The sequence below is a fragment of the Hylobates moloch genome, unplaced genomic scaffold (genome assembly GCF_009828535.3).
Source record: "Hylobates moloch isolate HMO894 unplaced genomic scaffold, HMol_V3 SCAFFOLD_18, whole genome shotgun sequence".
Lineage (NCBI taxonomy): Eukaryota > Metazoa > Chordata > Mammalia > Primates > Hylobatidae > Hylobates > Hylobates moloch.
Window position 1 is genome coordinate 16,647,892 of NW_026652293.1, and position 17,850 is coordinate 16,665,741.

Below are 17,850 nucleotides of genomic sequence, written 5' to 3' on the forward strand. Positions count from 1 at the left end.
CCTTCCTTCCTTCCTTCCTTCCTTCCTTCCTTCCTTCCTTCCTTCCTCCTTCCCTCCCTCCCTCCCTCCCTCTCTCCCTCTTGTCCCCTTCCCCTTCCCCTTCCTTTTTTTCCAAGTTCAGCCCAGATAATTGTGGGAATCAATAGGTCACACTGTAGGTTTATTTCCAACTGACCTTTCTGAATGTATTTTACATTATGCCACTCTTTTACCCATTCCTCTCTTTTGTTTAGCCCTGCTGCTTGCTTTTCACCGGTAGTTTCTCACCTCTATTACCTTAGTATATCGATATCTATGTCTATCTATATCTTATTCATATATCGCTAGTTAAAAAGCCTGAGTTATAGTAATATAAGACTGCTTGGGTTTTTTGGAATCCTGTTCTTGGGTGAGTTACTTAACCTGTCTGTGTTTTTGTTTCCTCATAAGTAAAGTGAGATGATGCTAATGTGATGCTAATAGTACCTTCTCATGGGATAGGGAAAGGTTATTATGAAGATTAAATGGGGTAATTCTAGGGAATCACTTAAAATATTGCACAAAATGTAGGTGTTCTAGCATATTTATTGTCTCTAAGCTGCCAAACATTATTAAACAAATATGAAATGATATATTCTCTGTCATCAAGTACCTTAGAGTTTAATGGGTACATGAAAAAACACAATCATGTTACAATAAAGATAATTTTATCAGGATAAGTATAGAAGACTAAGGAAATCAGGAGAAGTGTCTCAGAGCAGGTAGTATTTGAGTTGAGACTCAAAGAATAGGGAACAGTTTACAAGACAGAAGGACCAGCATGTGCAAAGGCATTGAGGTATGTTGTATTCTGGAAATTGCTCAAGTGTGAGTGGTTTCAAGGTGGTCAGGGAGGCATAGTGAAAATAACAGGAGATGAAGGTGGGCAAGAAAGTGGTGGTCAGATTTTGTATGTCTTGTATGCTCTATAGAGGCGTATACTCTGGACAATCTAATTTAACTAGACTGGACTTTATTCAGTAGGTGATAGGGACTGTTGAAAAGAATTTTACAAAGGAAACCATGGCCTATAAGAATTTTAGAAAGATCATGGTGGCTTCAGTGTGGAGAAGGAAATTGGAAAAAGGGATGAAAAAAGAGTCAGGGAGACAAGAAGGAGCATATAACAAAGAACCAGAATGATAATGTAGCTTAGACTTGGAAGATGAGTGGCGTTGGGAGTGGGATGTAGAATGAGAGTAAAGCAAAGAGTTATAATACACTGAATGTAGACTAAGTGGACTGGTGATGGGTAGAATGAAAAGAATATGTAGCAGAAGATCCATGTGTCTTAAGTGTCCTCTCTTACCATCTTTATTATTAGAAGTACAGTTTATTTAAAAAAATAACAACACAGGAGTTCGTGTGCCACCTTCCCATTATTCTCATATCATCCACATTCCTTTTGTAGAATTTTAAAATGCCACCCAGATTTTGGGGTATTTATCTGTCTTAGATTGTGAGCCTGGGGGTTATGTATCTTACTCTTGGCTAGTATTCTTTGTAACATCTCAGGTCATTTCAAACAAATTTTTAGTAAGCACTTGTTTATTTGAACTAAGTTGAAAAGTTGGTATCTGGCTTGACTTTGGGCTTGTAAGAAGCCAATTAGCCTTCTTTAAGCTTCTAACTTGGCTTCTTTGGGGTGGGTTTATGAGAGATGCATAAGCTTTGAGACCTTCTGCTGGAACCATTAGTTCCACAATATGTAGTCTACTAATTTGATTCCATTACTTTGCATCTTTTATCCTTTCTTCCAGTTACATTTTTCCTTAGGCTACCGGCTGTCTTCTTCTCAGCAAATTATCATGCAAATAACAGTCCTTTGACCTTTCCCCTTATACCAAAAACCTAGTGGATAAACAGGCAAAAATAGGGAGATGACAGATGGGGTGAGAGAGAAAATTTGGATAATTCATCTTTTTTATTGTTTCCACAGAGAACTAAAATCTTTCCTTAGATTAAATTCACAATCTCTTCTAGAGGTAGAACATGTTTTATACCTTAAAAACAAATGTGACTAGTCCATCCTGCAGATATTCCACTTAGTTCTTAATAGAAAAGGGTTATAACATGGCACAACTCTCTAAGGCTAAGTATTTTAATTACATATTCTTTAGAGTAACTCATATGAATATTTCAAGGTACATTTTAAGATGTAGCAATATCAGATATATAATGAACTCATCTGGTGATATTTCTCTTTGTAAAAACTGCATACAAAATCTAACATTGGCAATTTTATATGACCCATGTGGGAATAAATTCTGTGTAAGGTCAAATTTGTTCATGTGAAAATATCTTTAATTTATGACTTCTGATTTGAGACATGATTCATATTGGGATTCAGTTCAGAAAAATGCTGTGGATAAAATTTCTTATGTTATAAAATGTTATGTATTTTCTGTTCAGGATCAGGAATGCTTGGGTGTAGTTTAATATTCTGTGAAGGAATACTGTTTTTTAAATTGAAACTTTGTTAAGTTTGAAGTGAACATTTTGATTTATACATTATTATTGAATGCCCCACTCCATAAAAGTAGAGAAACAGTTGTAGATGTTTACTGTTTGTGCTAAGGAGTGCCCTCCCCCTGGCAAAAAACAAAAAAACAAAAAAACAAAAAAAAAACAAAGAAAAAACCCTACCAAATTATTTAAACATGAAAATTGAAGATTAACATATATTTTCCCACTAGTCTCTAGAGATCTACCTGGCTCTTCTGGGTCCAGCATTCCCTCAAAAGTTGTCTCTCCTGTTCTTGTTCAGAAATTCAAATCCATGGCGATAACAGGACATGCAAAGCCTATGTGCATAAAATTTGAATTAATAACTAAAAAATTATTTTACTCAAATTTCTGTATTATCATTGGTCTGCTTGATTTTGCTGAATTTATTTGAAATGTTTTTTTAAAAAATCATGAGATTTATCTAAATTTGGCTACTTCAGTTTAAACTCCCAAACTTTCTTCTTCCTCTTCTTCTTCTTCTTCCCCTTCTTCTTCTTCTTCTTCTTCTCCTTCTCCTTCTCCTTCTCCTTCTCCTTCTCCTCCTCCTCCTCCTCCTCCTCCTCCTCCTCCTCCTCCTCCTCCTTCTTCTTCTTCTTCTTCTTCTTCCTTCTTCCTTCTTCCTTCTTTCTTCTTCTTTCTTCTTCTTCTTTTTTTTCTTGCTTAAATCTTTATCTCTCCTGGTCTGTAGGGTAATGGAAGCTTACTAGTCAAAGTGATTTTAGTTTTTGATTTAACTGCCATTTCAATGACTTCAGTATTTAGCTATAAGTAACTTAATTTTTATTTGCATGCATAGAAGAAATTCTCAATTTTAAATAGAGGGGAAATGCTGCTGATTGTTAATTTAACATCTTTTCAGCAAAGACATTTTCATAGCAAGTAAATGATTTGTTGAAAAATTTTTCATACTTTAAGATTTTTATTATGCTGCTACTTTTGTTAGAAATAAAAATGAGGGCCGGGCGCAGTTTCTCCTGCTTGTAATCCCAGCACTTTGAGAGGCCGAGGTGGGCGGATCACTTGAGGTCAGGAGTTCGAGACCAGCCTGACCAATATGATGAAACCCTGTCTCTATGAAAAATACAAAAAATTAGCTGGGTGTGTAGCATGTGCCTGTAATCCCTGCTACTCAGGAGGCTGACAGGAGAATAGCTTGAACCCGGGAGACAGAGGTTGCAGTGAGCCAAGATCGCGCCAGTGCACTCCAGCGTGGACACCAAGAGCAAAACTCCGTGTCAACAACAACAACAACAACAACAACAAAAGAAATAAAAATGAGAAGATTTAAGCATTAGGAGGTTAATAAGTTGTCTCTCAATCTTGAGAATCTGTGCTAAACATGCATAGTCAGTCCCCAGTTAAAAATGGACCTGTTCGAAAAATCACTTACAAGTTTAGTTATTAAAAAATCAGACGGTATACTTTTGATTTGTTTACAGTTTTTTAAATATCAGTATGATTATTTACATAATTTAAAAGGTGAGTTAAAACTGAAATGTGAAAACTTTCACAATAAAGGAATACTTAAAAAAAAAAACCCATATAGTGACCTCTGTCTTTTCCCAGTATTTGATCTGATTCCTTGAACACAGCGGGGGAGATGGTGGTGGTAGGATGTGTACATGTATGTGTAAATGGTTGAGTATACTCTGGCAGTAGCAGAGAGGGAACTGAGATACTAAGCAATTTTAGCAGTGTCAAGGGGAAAGAACCAAGTGTATCCAGCGTTATCAGAGAGCTGAAACCCTAGTTTGATTTGTTATAACAGATATTCATAAATCAGATGTATCCATGTTTATATTTGAGGTATACCTACATGTCCATATTATGACTAGTAACCCGTATGGTAATAATGATGACAGTTAATATTTATTAGTGCTTACCATGTGCTGGGATTTTTTTTTTTTTTTTTTTTGTAGAGTTGGGGTTTTGCCATGCTGGCCAGGCTGGTCTCAAACTCATGACCTCAAGTGTTCTCCCACCTCGGCCTCCCAAAGTGCTGAGATTACAGGCATAAGCCACTGTGTCTGGCTGTGCCAGGATGTTTTAAGTGTTGTTGTGTGTATTTGTTAACATATTTACTTCTCACAACCCCATGAAGTGTTACTAACTCAAGTAAAGAGAGGTTAAATTATTAGCTTGATTAAAATCGCGCAGCTAATTTAGGAGATGCCTAAATATTGACTGAGTTTTCTGACTATATGCATATCAGATATGCATATACCATTACTATGTTCTACACCTAAATACCTAATTTTTCATTATACTTCTGTTTTCTTTGCTTGTGATTAACATCCTTCCCCTTACCTTAAGGAAATACATTGGTTTCCTTTCCTCAGTTTTTTTATTGTGATAAGTGTAATATAATTATTTTTTAGAAAATATAATATTACTGGCTTAATAAAATCAGTTGTATATAGATATATTTGCTAAATTAGTGAATTTATTTTATTTTATTGGGTAGACACATAAATATGATTATATCTTTCCTCAGTGGCCTTGGAATATTTTGGATTTTTCATAATTTTCATGTTATACATAGGATGTATCCTTTTTAAAGTATATGGCTGAAATGCTATACTTTCACATTAGTTTTTACCCGAAGAAAAATGTATTTATACATTTATTTTTCAGGAGAGAGCAAAGCTAAGTTTTTAATTAAGAGTTACCTTTCATGTTGATTTTTTTTCCTATTTTTATTGTCTTTTGCTTGGAAATATATTTCAAAATTTCTAATTCAAATTACTAGATGTGCACATTCACAGTACACAGATTACCCAGTAATAATAATAGACAACAGTAATTGATAACTTATGTGTTCGACACTGTTGTGTGTTATGTGTATGAATTTGTTTATTATTACAACAGTCCTATTAGGTAAATTCTGTTATTATCGCAGTTTTTCAGATGAGGAAGATTTGAGGCATATAGAGGTTACTTGTCCAAGATCACGTAACCCTCTATTTAGCGAGCCAGTATCCATATCCAGGTGTATGGACCCACAGAGATACTGAAAATATGACATAATAAATCTTAAATGATAAATTGATCTTTTGCTAAAAGTTAATTTTAAGTTCAAAAATACATTTAAAAATTTAAGGTTCAGAGAATTTGCCAACAGTTTTCAGAAAATGTATCAAACCTCTTAATTTTTAAAATGTGTGATCATGAATAATTTTTTTTAATGACTCAAGTTTTTGAGGAAAAGTATGCTTTGAACAGTAAGCCCAAAATAGTAATTCATTAGGTTTATCAGAGGTAGAAATTTATGTAAACTTTTTTCTAGTTTTGTGTGTGCATTTGGGTGTGTATATAAGTTTGCCAAACCATGAGATTTTATTCCACTCTCAAATTCCAATCACAGTATAGCAAATGTACTAAATTTAATTTTAATTTTTCTTTTTTTATAGGAAAATATGAGAGCCACACCCGTGTTCACACAGGTGAGAAGCCCTTTGAGTGTGATATTTGTCACCAGCGCTATTCAACAAAGTCTAACCTAACTGTTCACAGAAAGAAGCACAGTAATGAAACAGAATTTCATAAGAAGGAGCACAAGTGCCCTTATTGTAATAAACTTCATGCCAGCAAGAAGACTTTAGCCAAGCACGTTAAGAGGCAAGTATTATCTTGCTTCCATAGTATACTTTATTGTGCCTTTTAATTTAAATATGTGGAAAGCTAAGAACATCTATAAAGTGCTTATCTCCAATTCTTTCATTGGAGATTCATTGAGATACAGTATTTTGATTATCCTGTTTTCTTTCTTGGGTTTTGGCAAGTCTGTCTTCAGAAATATGTGGTTTTTATACTCTGATAAATTGCTCTCTCTTTTTTTTTTTTTTGAGTTAGGGCTTCATTGTGTCACCCAGGCTGGAGTGCAGTGGTACAATCTCAGCTCACTGCAACCTCTACCTCCTGGGTTCAATCAATCCTCCCATTTCAGCCTCCTGAGTAGCTGGAACTACAGGTGCACACCATGCCCAGCTAATTTTTGTATTTTTTGTAGAGACTGGGTTTCGCTATATTGCCCAGGCTGGTCTGAAACTCCTAGGCTCAAGTGATCTGCCCGCCTTGACCTCCCGAAGTGCTGGGATTACAGGTGTGAGCCACCATGCCTGGTCAATAAATTTATTCTTATACTCAACATTGTCTTTAATGTGTAACAGTTTGTGAGATAAATAATATTTAATAGAGTAGTATATATTTAACTCTAAAAATTAAATTTTCCTGAAATCTGGACTAAAAAAAATCAGGTATATTACCTTGAAGTTTATCTATAAAGAGCTAGGTTCCTGAATGTATTTAAAAGATGATTATACTTTTATTTGATTTTTCTGCATAAACTTAGGTATACATATATATTTATTAAAATGATAATGATACCTCCTTAAAGAGCTCATCTATGCCTACTTGTCTCATTATGAAAGGAATCGGTACTTGATCCTGGTAATTACTGTCAACATATTCACATGGAATATTGATTTAACTAATATAACCTTTTCCTAATAATCTTTTTCTTTTCCTCTGATAGATTTCATCCTGAAAATGCACAAGAATTTATTTCCATTAAGAAGACTAAGAGTGAAAGTTGGAAATGTGATGTAAGAGTTTTTAATTAAAACAAATTAGAAAACTAAAGTAAAAGCAATGTCTTTTGGGGAAGTGAAGTAATTAGGTTTTAAAGTAATGTGACTTAGCTTATCTCACTTTTAGAATTTTCCTTTTATATAAAATTATTCTAATATATTTTGTAAATTAAGCCTGGTATAGGTTAGTTTTTAGATGATGGACCTAAAAAGTGGAAATCCTAGTTTTTATTTTCATCGTAATCACCATACCATGTATTTATGATTATGTATATAAACTGTGACATTACTGTTGCACAGAGTATAAAATGTTAGACTTTCTCCCCCATTTCTGGGTATGTGGTGTTAACATAATAAACTGTCTCAAAACTTAGTGGCCTTAAATAAATATTTTGATATGTCTCACCCTCTTGTGTGTTAGGAATCCAAATTTGGGGCAGGGATTTGCTAGGTTAATTCTTCTGTTCTGCTTGTTGTCAGCTGAAGTCACTCAGCTGTTTTCAACTAGTGCATGGTCTGGTCTGGTCTGGGAACACTTCCAAAGTGGCTCACTCAAGGCCGGGTATGGTGGCTCATGCCTGTAATCCCAGCACTTTGGGAGGCCCAGGTGAGTGGATCACCTGAGGTCAGGAGTTCGAGACCAATCTGGCCAACATGGCAAAACCCCATCTCTACTAAAAATAAAAAAAAATTAGCCGGGCATGGTGGCACATGCCTGTAATCCCAGTTGCTCAGGAGACTGAGGCAAGAGAATCACTTGAACTTGGGAGGCGGAGGTTGCAGTGAGCCAAGATCACACTACTGCACTCCAGCCTGGGCGACACAGCCAGACTCCATCTCAAACAAAAAAAACAAAGTGGCCCACCCATGTGACAGGTAACTTGGTGTTCGTTCTGACGAGAATCTCAGCAAGGACTGTTTACCAGGAACCTTAGTTCTTCTTTACTTTGGTCTTTTTTTGAGGCTTCTTGAGCTTCTTTCTAGCATAGCAGCTAAGTTCCGAGAGTGATTATGTGTTCCAAGAAACCTAGATAAAAACTATTAGACTTTATGGCATAGCCTCAGAAGTCTCTGAAAATCACTTCTACCACATTTTGTTGGCCAAACAAATCACTCCAACCTGGGTAGATTTAAAGAGAAGGGAATTAGATTCCATTTTTTAACAGGAGGAGTACCATCGTACTTATGGACATCTTTATTCTACAGTACCTCTAAGTATTTTTTCAGTATTTACATTTATCTTTTTTTTTTTTTTTGAGATGGAGTCTCGCTTTGTCACCCAGGCTGGAGTGCAGTGGCATAATCTTGGTTCGCTGCAACCTCCTCCTCCTGGGTTCAAGTGATTCTTGTGCCTCAGCCTCCCGAGTAGCTGGGACTACAGGTGCACACCACCATGCCCAGCTAATTTTTGTATTTTTAGTAGTGATGGGGTTTCACCATGTTGGCCAGGCTGATCTTAAACTTCTGACCCCAAGTGATCCACCCGTCTCGGCCTCCCAAAGTGCTTCCCCTGATTACGGGTGTGAGCTGCTGTGCCCAGCCTAGGTGAATCTTTTTTAAAGGCGTCCCTAGCTGTTACTTTTGCCTTCTTTAGTCCGAGATTCCATTTATATATACAGCAAAATTCTCACAATTTCTCTGATTTCAGCTTCTGGAAATTGAAGTTAATTATTAATTACAGTATTTGAGTCTGCATAAGATAGTATCTTCCCCTTACTAAGTTTCATCATCCTTGGCTATAAAACGTCAATAATGCCAATTGCATCGATCTCACAGGATTATTGTGAGAATCAAGAAAAATAATCCATGAATTACTTAGCATTGTGCTTGGTATATATAGTATGTGTTATGTCATTATTGTTGGTGCTGTTACTATAGCAGCCTACCTCTCTTTTAAAAAACCTGATGAATGTCAAATTTTTAAAGACTGACCACTTCAAGAGATACATTTTAAAATAATTTTTCTGTGGCTTCTTATTCAGATTCTTATTCAAATATATGGCAACACTGAAAAAACCTTTTATTCCTGACATAAGTGACTAAAAAATAATATATTTCATGGATTTAGAAATTCTGACTAGAATTAAGATAGTATGATTATTCTATATCCCTACTAGAAATGTAAAGAGTTGAAATTCAGCTACCTTTAGTACTAATTTGAAATCATTCCTTACTTCCTCTAGAGCATTTTTTTCTGCACAATCAGAATTTAGTTTTACTTTTTGTAAGTTTTCTGTTGGGAGAAAAGTCTCTTTATTGAATTTATATGTTTTTTTTTCTCATTACAAGCTTAGTATTACAATTTTTAATTCAGGTCCTCTTAACATTTTGTTTGCATTTTAATTTAGATTTGTAAGAAATCTTTTACTCGAAGACCACACTTGGAGGAACATATGATTCTACATTCTCAAGATAAACCGTTTAAGTGTACTTATTGTGAAGAACATTTTAAATCACGATTTGCTCGGTTAAAGCATCAAGAAAAGTTCCATCTGGGTAAGCAAGTTACTTTTTCTTAAGGCAGCCATGACAATTTTAATTATCACATCATGCTGGATGAGCCTTCTATAGCCAAATTACTCTTTTTCTTCTAAAAGACTTTTTAAGAGTGGTTTTAGGTTCACAGCAAAATTGAGAGGAAGGAATAGATAGTTCCCATATACCCTCTGCCTCCACATATGCACAGCCTCCCCCATTATCAGCAGTTCTTCACCAGAGTGGTACGTTTGTTATAATCGAAGAACCTACACTGACACATCATAGTCTCCCAAAGACTCTAGTTTAGACTAGGGTTCATGCTTAGTATTGTATTTTCTGTTGTTTTAGACAAATCTGTAATGACATGTATCATTATAGTGTCATATAGAATAGTTTCACTGCCCCGAAATTTCCCTGTGCTTCTCCATCTGTCTCCCACACCAACCCCTGGCAACCACTGACCTTTGTACTTTGTTTGTTGGTTCATTTTTTTTAGATACCTCATCTACTATTTGATGATCTTTTTACTGTCTCCATAGTTTTACCTTTTCCAGAATGTCATATGGTTGGAATCATATACTGTGTTGCCTTTTCAGGTTGCCTTCTTCCACTTAGTATAGTGCTAAATGATATAATTGGCCCTCCATATCTATGAGTGCCATGTCTGTGGATTCAACCAACTATGGATCAGAGATATTAAAAAAAAAAAAAACATAACAATACAACAATAAAAAATAATACACATTTTAAAATATAGTATAACAATGATTTATGTCACATTTCCATTGTATTAGTATTAAGTAATCAAGAGATGATTTAAAGTATATGGGAGGATGTGCATAGTTTCCATGTAAATACTACACCACCTTAGATAACGGACTGGAGCATCCATGGATTTTGGTATCCTGGGCCATCCTGGAACCAGTCTCTCATGGATACCTAGGGAGGACTTTATTCCATTGTCTGGTTATACCACAGTTTATCCATTCACTCACTGAAGGATATCTTGGTTGCTTCCAAGTTTTGGCAATTATAAATAAAATTGCTATAAACATCTTTGTGTAGGCTTTTATGTAGACTTAGGTTTTCAATTCCTTTGGTTAAATACCTAGGAGAAAAGGGGCTGGATCAGATGGTTAAGAGTATAATTAGTTTGTAAGAAACTGTCAAATTGTCTTCCAAAGTAGCTGTATCATTTTGCATTCCCATGAGAATGTCTGTCACTTCATGTTCTTGTCAGCATTTGGTGTTTTCTGTGTTCCAAATTTTGGCCATTGTAATAGGTTTGTAGTGGTATCTCATTGCATTAATTTGCATTTTCCTGATGCATATAATGTGGAGCATCTTTTCCTATGTTTATTTACCATCTATATATCTTCTTTGGTGTGGTGTCTGTTAGGTCTTTGGCCCAATTTTTTTTTTTTTTTTTTGGTGACAGAGTCTCGCTCTGTCACCCAGGCTGGAGTGTAATGGTGCAATCTTGGCTTACTGAAACCTCTGCCTCCCAGGTTCAAGTGATTCTCCTGCCTCAGCATCCGGAGTAGCTGGGATTACAGGTGCCCGCCACCACGCCCAGCTAAGTGTTTTGTATTTTTAATAGAGACGGGGTTTCACCAGGTTACCCAGGCTGGTCTCGAACTCCTGACCTCAGGTGACTCACCCTCCTCGGCCTCTCAAAGTGCTGGGATTACAGGCGTGAGCCACCACGCCTGGCTGGCCCATTTTTTAATCAAGTTGCTTACTTATTGTTGAGTTTTGAGAGTTCTTTGTATATTTTGGATAACACTTATCAGACATTTCTTTTCAAGTATTTCCTTTCAATCTGTGACTTTTCATCAACTTGACAGTTTCTGTGATGGAGGAAAATTTTAATTAAGTCCAATTTATTTATTGTTTCTTTCATGGATTGTGCAAAGTCATTGCCAAACCTAAGGTCATCTACAGTTTTGTGATTCATTTTGAGTTCACTTTTGCAAAGGATGTAAGGTCTGTGTCTAGATTTATTATTTTTTTTGTCTGTGGATATCCATTTGTACTAGGACCATTTCTTAAAAAGACTATCTTTACTATATTGTATTGGCTTTGCTTCTTTGTGGAAGATTAGTTGACCGTATTTATGTAGGTCTGTTTCTGGGCTCTGTATTCTGTTCTGTTGGTCTATTTTTTTATCTTTTATTTTTGCCAATACTACACTGTCTTGATTACTGTAAGTTTATAGTAAGTTTTAAAGTCAAGTAATGTCAGCCCTCCAACCTTATTTTTCTCCTTCAGTGTTGTGCTGGCTTTTCTGGATCTTTTGCCTTTCCGTATTAAACTTTAGAATCAGTTTGTTGATATCCACAAAATGACTTTCTGGGATTTTGATTGGGATTGCATTGAACGTATAGATCATGTTGTGAAGTTGAGTCTTTCTTTCCATGAACATGGGATATCTCTTCATTTATTTAGTTTTTCTTTGATTTCTTTCATCTGAGTTTTGTAGTTTTCTCATATAGATCTTGTACCTATGTTGTTAGATTTATACCTAAATATTTCATTTTGGGGGATTGTTGAACTACCCCTTGGTGAACCTTGAGTATTGGCTTAGGCAAAGAGAGTCATATAAATTGAAAGGAGTACTGTATATGTTACAGTTCTTGGAGATGTGTAAATGTGTTTTTTTGTGTGTGTTGGGGGGCTTTTTGGTTCGTTTTTTTGGTGACAAATGTACCAGTGGGCATAAACTGTGCATTTATTCGTAGTTGATGTTGCATAGGTTTGTGAGTGCTTAGGATGAGACATTCTTGTTTTGGAAAAAGATAATTTTTCAAGGAGTAGAATAAAATTAGTATATTTGGAATGCGCTATAGTATTTAATGAATTACCTCCCTAATGCTTATGGCCAAGGTGGAGAGTTGTGGTCTAGATGGTGGTATACTTTGGTAAATTTATGATTGTTAATCCCACTAATGAATTTTGTCATTACAGGTAGAGGTCCTCTCCATGTTCAATTCATTACTTTTGTTAACAACTTAGATAAAAATATACACTTCATTGTTTATGAAATTTATAGATGTCATAAAGCTATCAAGGGTATTTAATATACTAGAAAATAAACATATTTAAAAAATCTGTATGCTGTACAATAGGTCAAAACAAATTAAGTTAAAATTAATTAAGAATAAATACAAAGTTAGGCTGCATGCAGTGACTCAAGCCTGTAATGCCAGCACTTTGGGAGGCCAAAGCTGGCAGATCACCTGAGGTCGGGAGTTCTAGACGAGCCTGACCAACATGGAGAAACCTTGACTCTACTGAAAATACAAAATTAGCTGGGCGTGGTGGCGGACGCCTGTAATCCCAGCTACTCAGGAGGCTGAGGCAGGAGAATCGCTTGAACCCAAGAGGCGGAGGTTGTGGTGAGCTGAGATCGCGCTATTGCACTCCAGCCTGGGCAACAAGAGCGAAATTCTGTCTCAAAAATATAAATAAATAAATAAATAAATAAATAAATAGTTGTAAACTTAAGGAAGTGATCTTTTAGTCATGAAGTCTTTAAGAACTATAAAATAGTTTATCATCCAAACTACTCACTTTACAGATGATCTTAAAGGCAGAGGCTTTTTGGACACTGTGAACCAATAATGTGATATGATTTACAAAACGAATGTAGTTTTAAACTATATTAATAAAAGTGTATTTTTCAGAATTAGGGAAATAATAGTCTGATTTTGAATTTATCTGGAAAATTGCATTCATTTCTGTATACCACATTTAAGATGGATATTGACAAATATATTTTTTAGAGATGGGTAATTTTGGTGATGTAGAGTCTTGAAATCATATCATGTGAAAAACACGGTCCTTGAAATTTTTTGTCTGGGAAAGGAAGAGCAGCTGTCTTCAAATACTTTCAAGGCACTATTGTGCAACAAGGGATTCTTACTCTTTGTGAGTCTAGTATATAAGACTAGTATATGCTGGAAGATTATTTACCTGAAGCTTAATCTCTCCAAATTGCCTTTACTAAGTTGTTCTTTCATAGTATTCAGTTTCAGCACTTCTAAGAAGCCATCATGTAGAAACAGTTTTTATAGTTACCACACTGTAGCTGACATGTTCATGATTCTGTTTCATGGGAGAAATTTCTTTAGAGTTTAGTTCCAGAAAAAGTAGTTTTTATTGGAGAATTGGTGCACTTCTTTCTTTTTGACATGAAAATTTTAGGTAATCTTTTTGGTCCCACCTTGTAGAAACATCAGAGGGAACTATAATAAGTTTTTAAGTGTTGGAACTTACAAACTAAAGTAACTTGTCTTTACACAATAGTTACTTTCTCATCAGTGAAATTATACAAGTATACAGGCATATGCTGAACTTACCTTACTAACTCTTAGAGTTGGTGAAGAGGCCATTCTTTAGAAGTGGTTGAACTGGAAGATTTTTATGACTTGTTAAGAGATTCTTCTGTCATGCTGCAGCTACCAATAATGAGAGGTGTTCCAGAAATGTTAGGCAGTAAGGCTTAGCTACCCTGCTATCTAATGTTCATGGCGGAAAATATACAAGGAAAGTACATTCAACATTCAAAATAGTAAATATTTTTGGAACAACTGCTAACTGTATGATCAGCTCTGTGTTAGGATCTGGGGATACTATTTCTGCCAAATTAAATTACGGTGCAATAGGTAATCTAACTAGTAAATACATCATTATTATTATTAATTTTTTTTTGAGATGGAGTCTTGCTCTGTCGCCCATGCTGGAGTGCAGTGGCGCGATCTCGACTCACTGCAAGCTCCATCTCCCGGGTTCGCGCCATTCTCCTGCCTCAGCCTCCTGAGTAGCTGGGACTACAGGCACCTGCCATCATGCCCAGCTAATTTTTTGTATTTTTAGTAGAGACAGGGTTTCACTGTGTTAGCCAGGATGGTCTCGATCTCCTGACCTCGTGATCCACCCGCCTCAGCCTCCCAAAGTGCTGGGATTACAGGCGTGAGCCACCACACCCGGCACAATCATTACATTTTAGTACTGTATACACACAAATATTTTACAACTGATTAGGTAATTTGTATGATTTTTAATAAGAGTTGACATTTACTGGGTTAGGTTGACGTTTACTAGAAGAAAAAGTTTAATAGGTGTGGCATGATGTAGAAGTGGAAGTAGAAGACTTTCTAGCCAGCCTTGTTTTCTGACTCTGACTTAGCCACTTACTATGTGATCTGGAAGAGCCTCTCAGACTTCCAGCTTCCTCATTTGTTAAAATGAAGTTAATACGTACTTCTTAGATACTGTTGTGAGGATTAAATGAGGTACTGTATTAAGTGCCAAATGTAGAGCCAGGCATAGTTTTCATTCTCTTTCTCTGAATATGTTGTCATTTCTAGTATTATAATTTTCAGTCTTTCCAAGACCTTTGAGAAATATGGCTTGTGACATAGTAGCTTTGCATTTTTGGCCACTATTATTAATAAACCAAATAGAGTATTGTTATGAGTATTTTCTGTGTTTGTGTGCGTGTACATATGTATACATATATATGTATGCATGCATATATAAAATACTCAAAGCAATATTATATATATACAGAGAGAGCTTCTTTTGCATTCCATCTCTATGCTTCTGTTCCCTTGAATCACTGTATACTTCAGATAAGTGCTTCATGCAATTTGGTATATATCACAAGCACCTGGAGACCTTGTTAAAATGGATTTCCCAGAGTGTCTGACTGAGATAGGTCTGGAGTATGGCCCCAAATTTGTATTTGCATTTGCAACTTGTACAATTTGCAATTTGTACAAGTTCCCAGGTAGTGCTGGTGCAAATGGTCTAGATATCACATTTTGATAACGACTGCTTTAGATTATTCAAAGCAGTACTCATACTGTCTACATTAGGAATATATATTCTGTTAAATCAGAGGGAAAGATACGTATGTAATGCAATCTGAACAGTTAAAGGAGAAGAATTTTTAATATATATGAATATATATGTGTAAAAGTTGTAGTTTGGCTTTTAAAAGTCAGATCTTGGTCCAGCATGGTGACTCATGTCTGTAATCCCAGCACTTTGGGAGACAGAGGTGGGAGGATCACTTGAGCCCAGGAGTTCGAGACCAACCTGGGCAACCTAGTGAGATGCCGTCTATAAAAATAAATAAATAAATAAAAGAGGGGAGGCTGAAGTGGAAGGATTGCTCAAGCCCAGGAGGTTGTTTAAATAGGTTTAGCTGCATGCAAAACTGGATATCCAGTATAGGAAAAAAATGTAGTTGTTATTTTCTTTGAAGAATCCTGATAAGTAACTGAACATTAAAGAGAATGCTTCATTTCTTCCTTTGCTCAGCTGAAGCCTCCAGCTATACATATAGTCATATTTTATAAAAAGTTTTACTAGTAGATGTTTCATTCTTTGACTAACCACACATTTTGCATAATAACCTTATTTTGGCACTTGTATTTACTTCACCTTTTTTTTTTTTTCAGCTATGCAAATCCTTTTCTCAATTTCTTAGAGCCTTTTTTTGGTTCAGAGGAGGTGGGGAGATTTTTTATAATACTTAACACAGTGCTTGATGTGAATTAAGAATCAATAAATACTTGTTGATTGAGTTAATAAATGAGTAAAATATTTAGATCACATGCAAAATGAAATATTAGAGATTTTAAATGAGAATACATTAAAGATACTTAATACAATGTACATTCTGAGGTCATCTCTCATTTCTAATGTGTAAAACACATTGAAATTTACCCAGAGCTACTGTGGCTACCAAGCAATTTTGCTTATAGTTATGTTTCTGAATTTCAGTGTCTTAATTCTATTTTCTTTCCATTGTGCTATTATGATTAATTCATTAGAATTCTTTCTTCAGTTTGTCCTTCCATATACTGAGACATCTTCTTGCAAATATATAGCTTCCTTGAGCTGTATTTACTAAACTTTTTTACGCATTCTTTGTCTTTCTTATATTTTGTCAGTCAGTAGAACACTGTCTTGTCTCCAGTTTTTTATTTGGTAAAATCATAGTGAAATTCAGAATCCAACTAATGTCAGTATTACTATGAGAGGCCTGGGCTTAATTTTATACCAACAAATAGAAATATTTCCAAACTATAACTCTCTTAAGTCCTCCATTCGTTCTTCCAAAGTTTTTTATTACCCGCTTTCCCAAAAACTTTAGTATGCAGCCATTTCTACTTTGTTCCAGTCTGATTTCAAACCAGGAATTGGCCATTTCAATTTGTTAACTCATTAGTTTGTTCAGCATTCATACTGTCTGTTAGATGCTGAGCCCTATACTTGGTTGTAGGGATATAGAAATGTTATTCTAGGAATAAATAGCCTAGAAGAGAAATTGCAGTGTGTTATGACATATGCACCAATAGGATAGGCATGAACTTACAGCATACCTATTAAATTTACCTTAGTATCTCCTCTTTAAACTTTAAATGCACACTTTTTTTTTTCCTTTTTAGGTCCTTTTCCATGTGATATATGTGGTCGCCAGTTTAATGACACTGGAAATTTGAAACGTCATATAGAATGTACTCATGGTGGAAAGAGAAAATGGACTTGCTTTATCTGTGGAAAATCAGTACGAGAAAGGTGAAGAATTATCTGCACACCCTCAAAAATCCTAGTACTATTATGTAGAAATAATCAATGAATATGCTTTATAAGAGTTAGGGTAACATAAGACACAAAATGCATGAATTGTGCTTTAGTTTGAAATATAAGGAAAAAAGGAATTACACAAATGTTATGGAAGATGACATGGATTCAAGATTTTCAGGTTTTAGATGGATGATTTAATGTACATATTTTATGTCTTTCTGAAACCCCACTAAAACTAGATTAAGGGTTTTTGTTTGTTTTTTAAAAAGAATAAGCTACAAAGATAGGGAGAACAGAAATGTAACACGAATGACATAGGTTTGGAAGCTATAAAACAGATGGATCAGTGGTAATTGACTTAGCAGATCTAAGAAAGACAAAAGCCAAAGTGGAAATGGAGAGATGTGAGAATGTAGTTTACATCACAGAATCTATAAATGTGTAGGAAATGGCAGTATTAGGTACCTCGGAACTGGGTTGAAGGAGAGGCAGAACAAGGAGCACTAGATTAAAAACTTTAGAAGTTTTATAAGTAGTGTCATTGGATTCTCTTCCACCATCTACTCATGCCATTGCTACTAGACACCTGTCCCTCTCCCAAGAGTATTGCTAGACCAAAGTATGCCACGTAGCTACATGATGGGATATATTCTGC

The 17,850-nt window shown here is 35.4% G+C and overlaps 1 protein-coding gene across 3 annotated transcripts in view; it reads left to right on the forward strand.

Annotated features, from left to right (window-relative positions):
* Nucleotides 1-17,850, forward strand: part of ZBTB41 (zinc finger and BTB domain containing 41) — a 57,792-nt gene that overhangs the window by 3,755 nt on the left and 36,187 nt on the right. For all 3 annotated transcript variants that reach the window (XR_009210779.1, XM_032136867.2, XM_058430631.1), the window contains 4 exons: nucleotides 5,937-6,144; nucleotides 7,061-7,130; nucleotides 9,464-9,611; nucleotides 17,057-17,186. Coding sequence is in view for 2 of the 3 variants with exons in the window: in XM_032136867.2 (XP_031992758.1) it covers nucleotides 5,937-6,144; nucleotides 7,061-7,130; nucleotides 9,464-9,611; nucleotides 17,057-17,186 (556 nt within the window). In the remaining variant the exon portion in view is untranslated. The remainder of the gene's footprint in view (nucleotides 1-5,936; nucleotides 6,145-7,060; nucleotides 7,131-9,463; nucleotides 9,612-17,056; nucleotides 17,187-17,850) is intronic.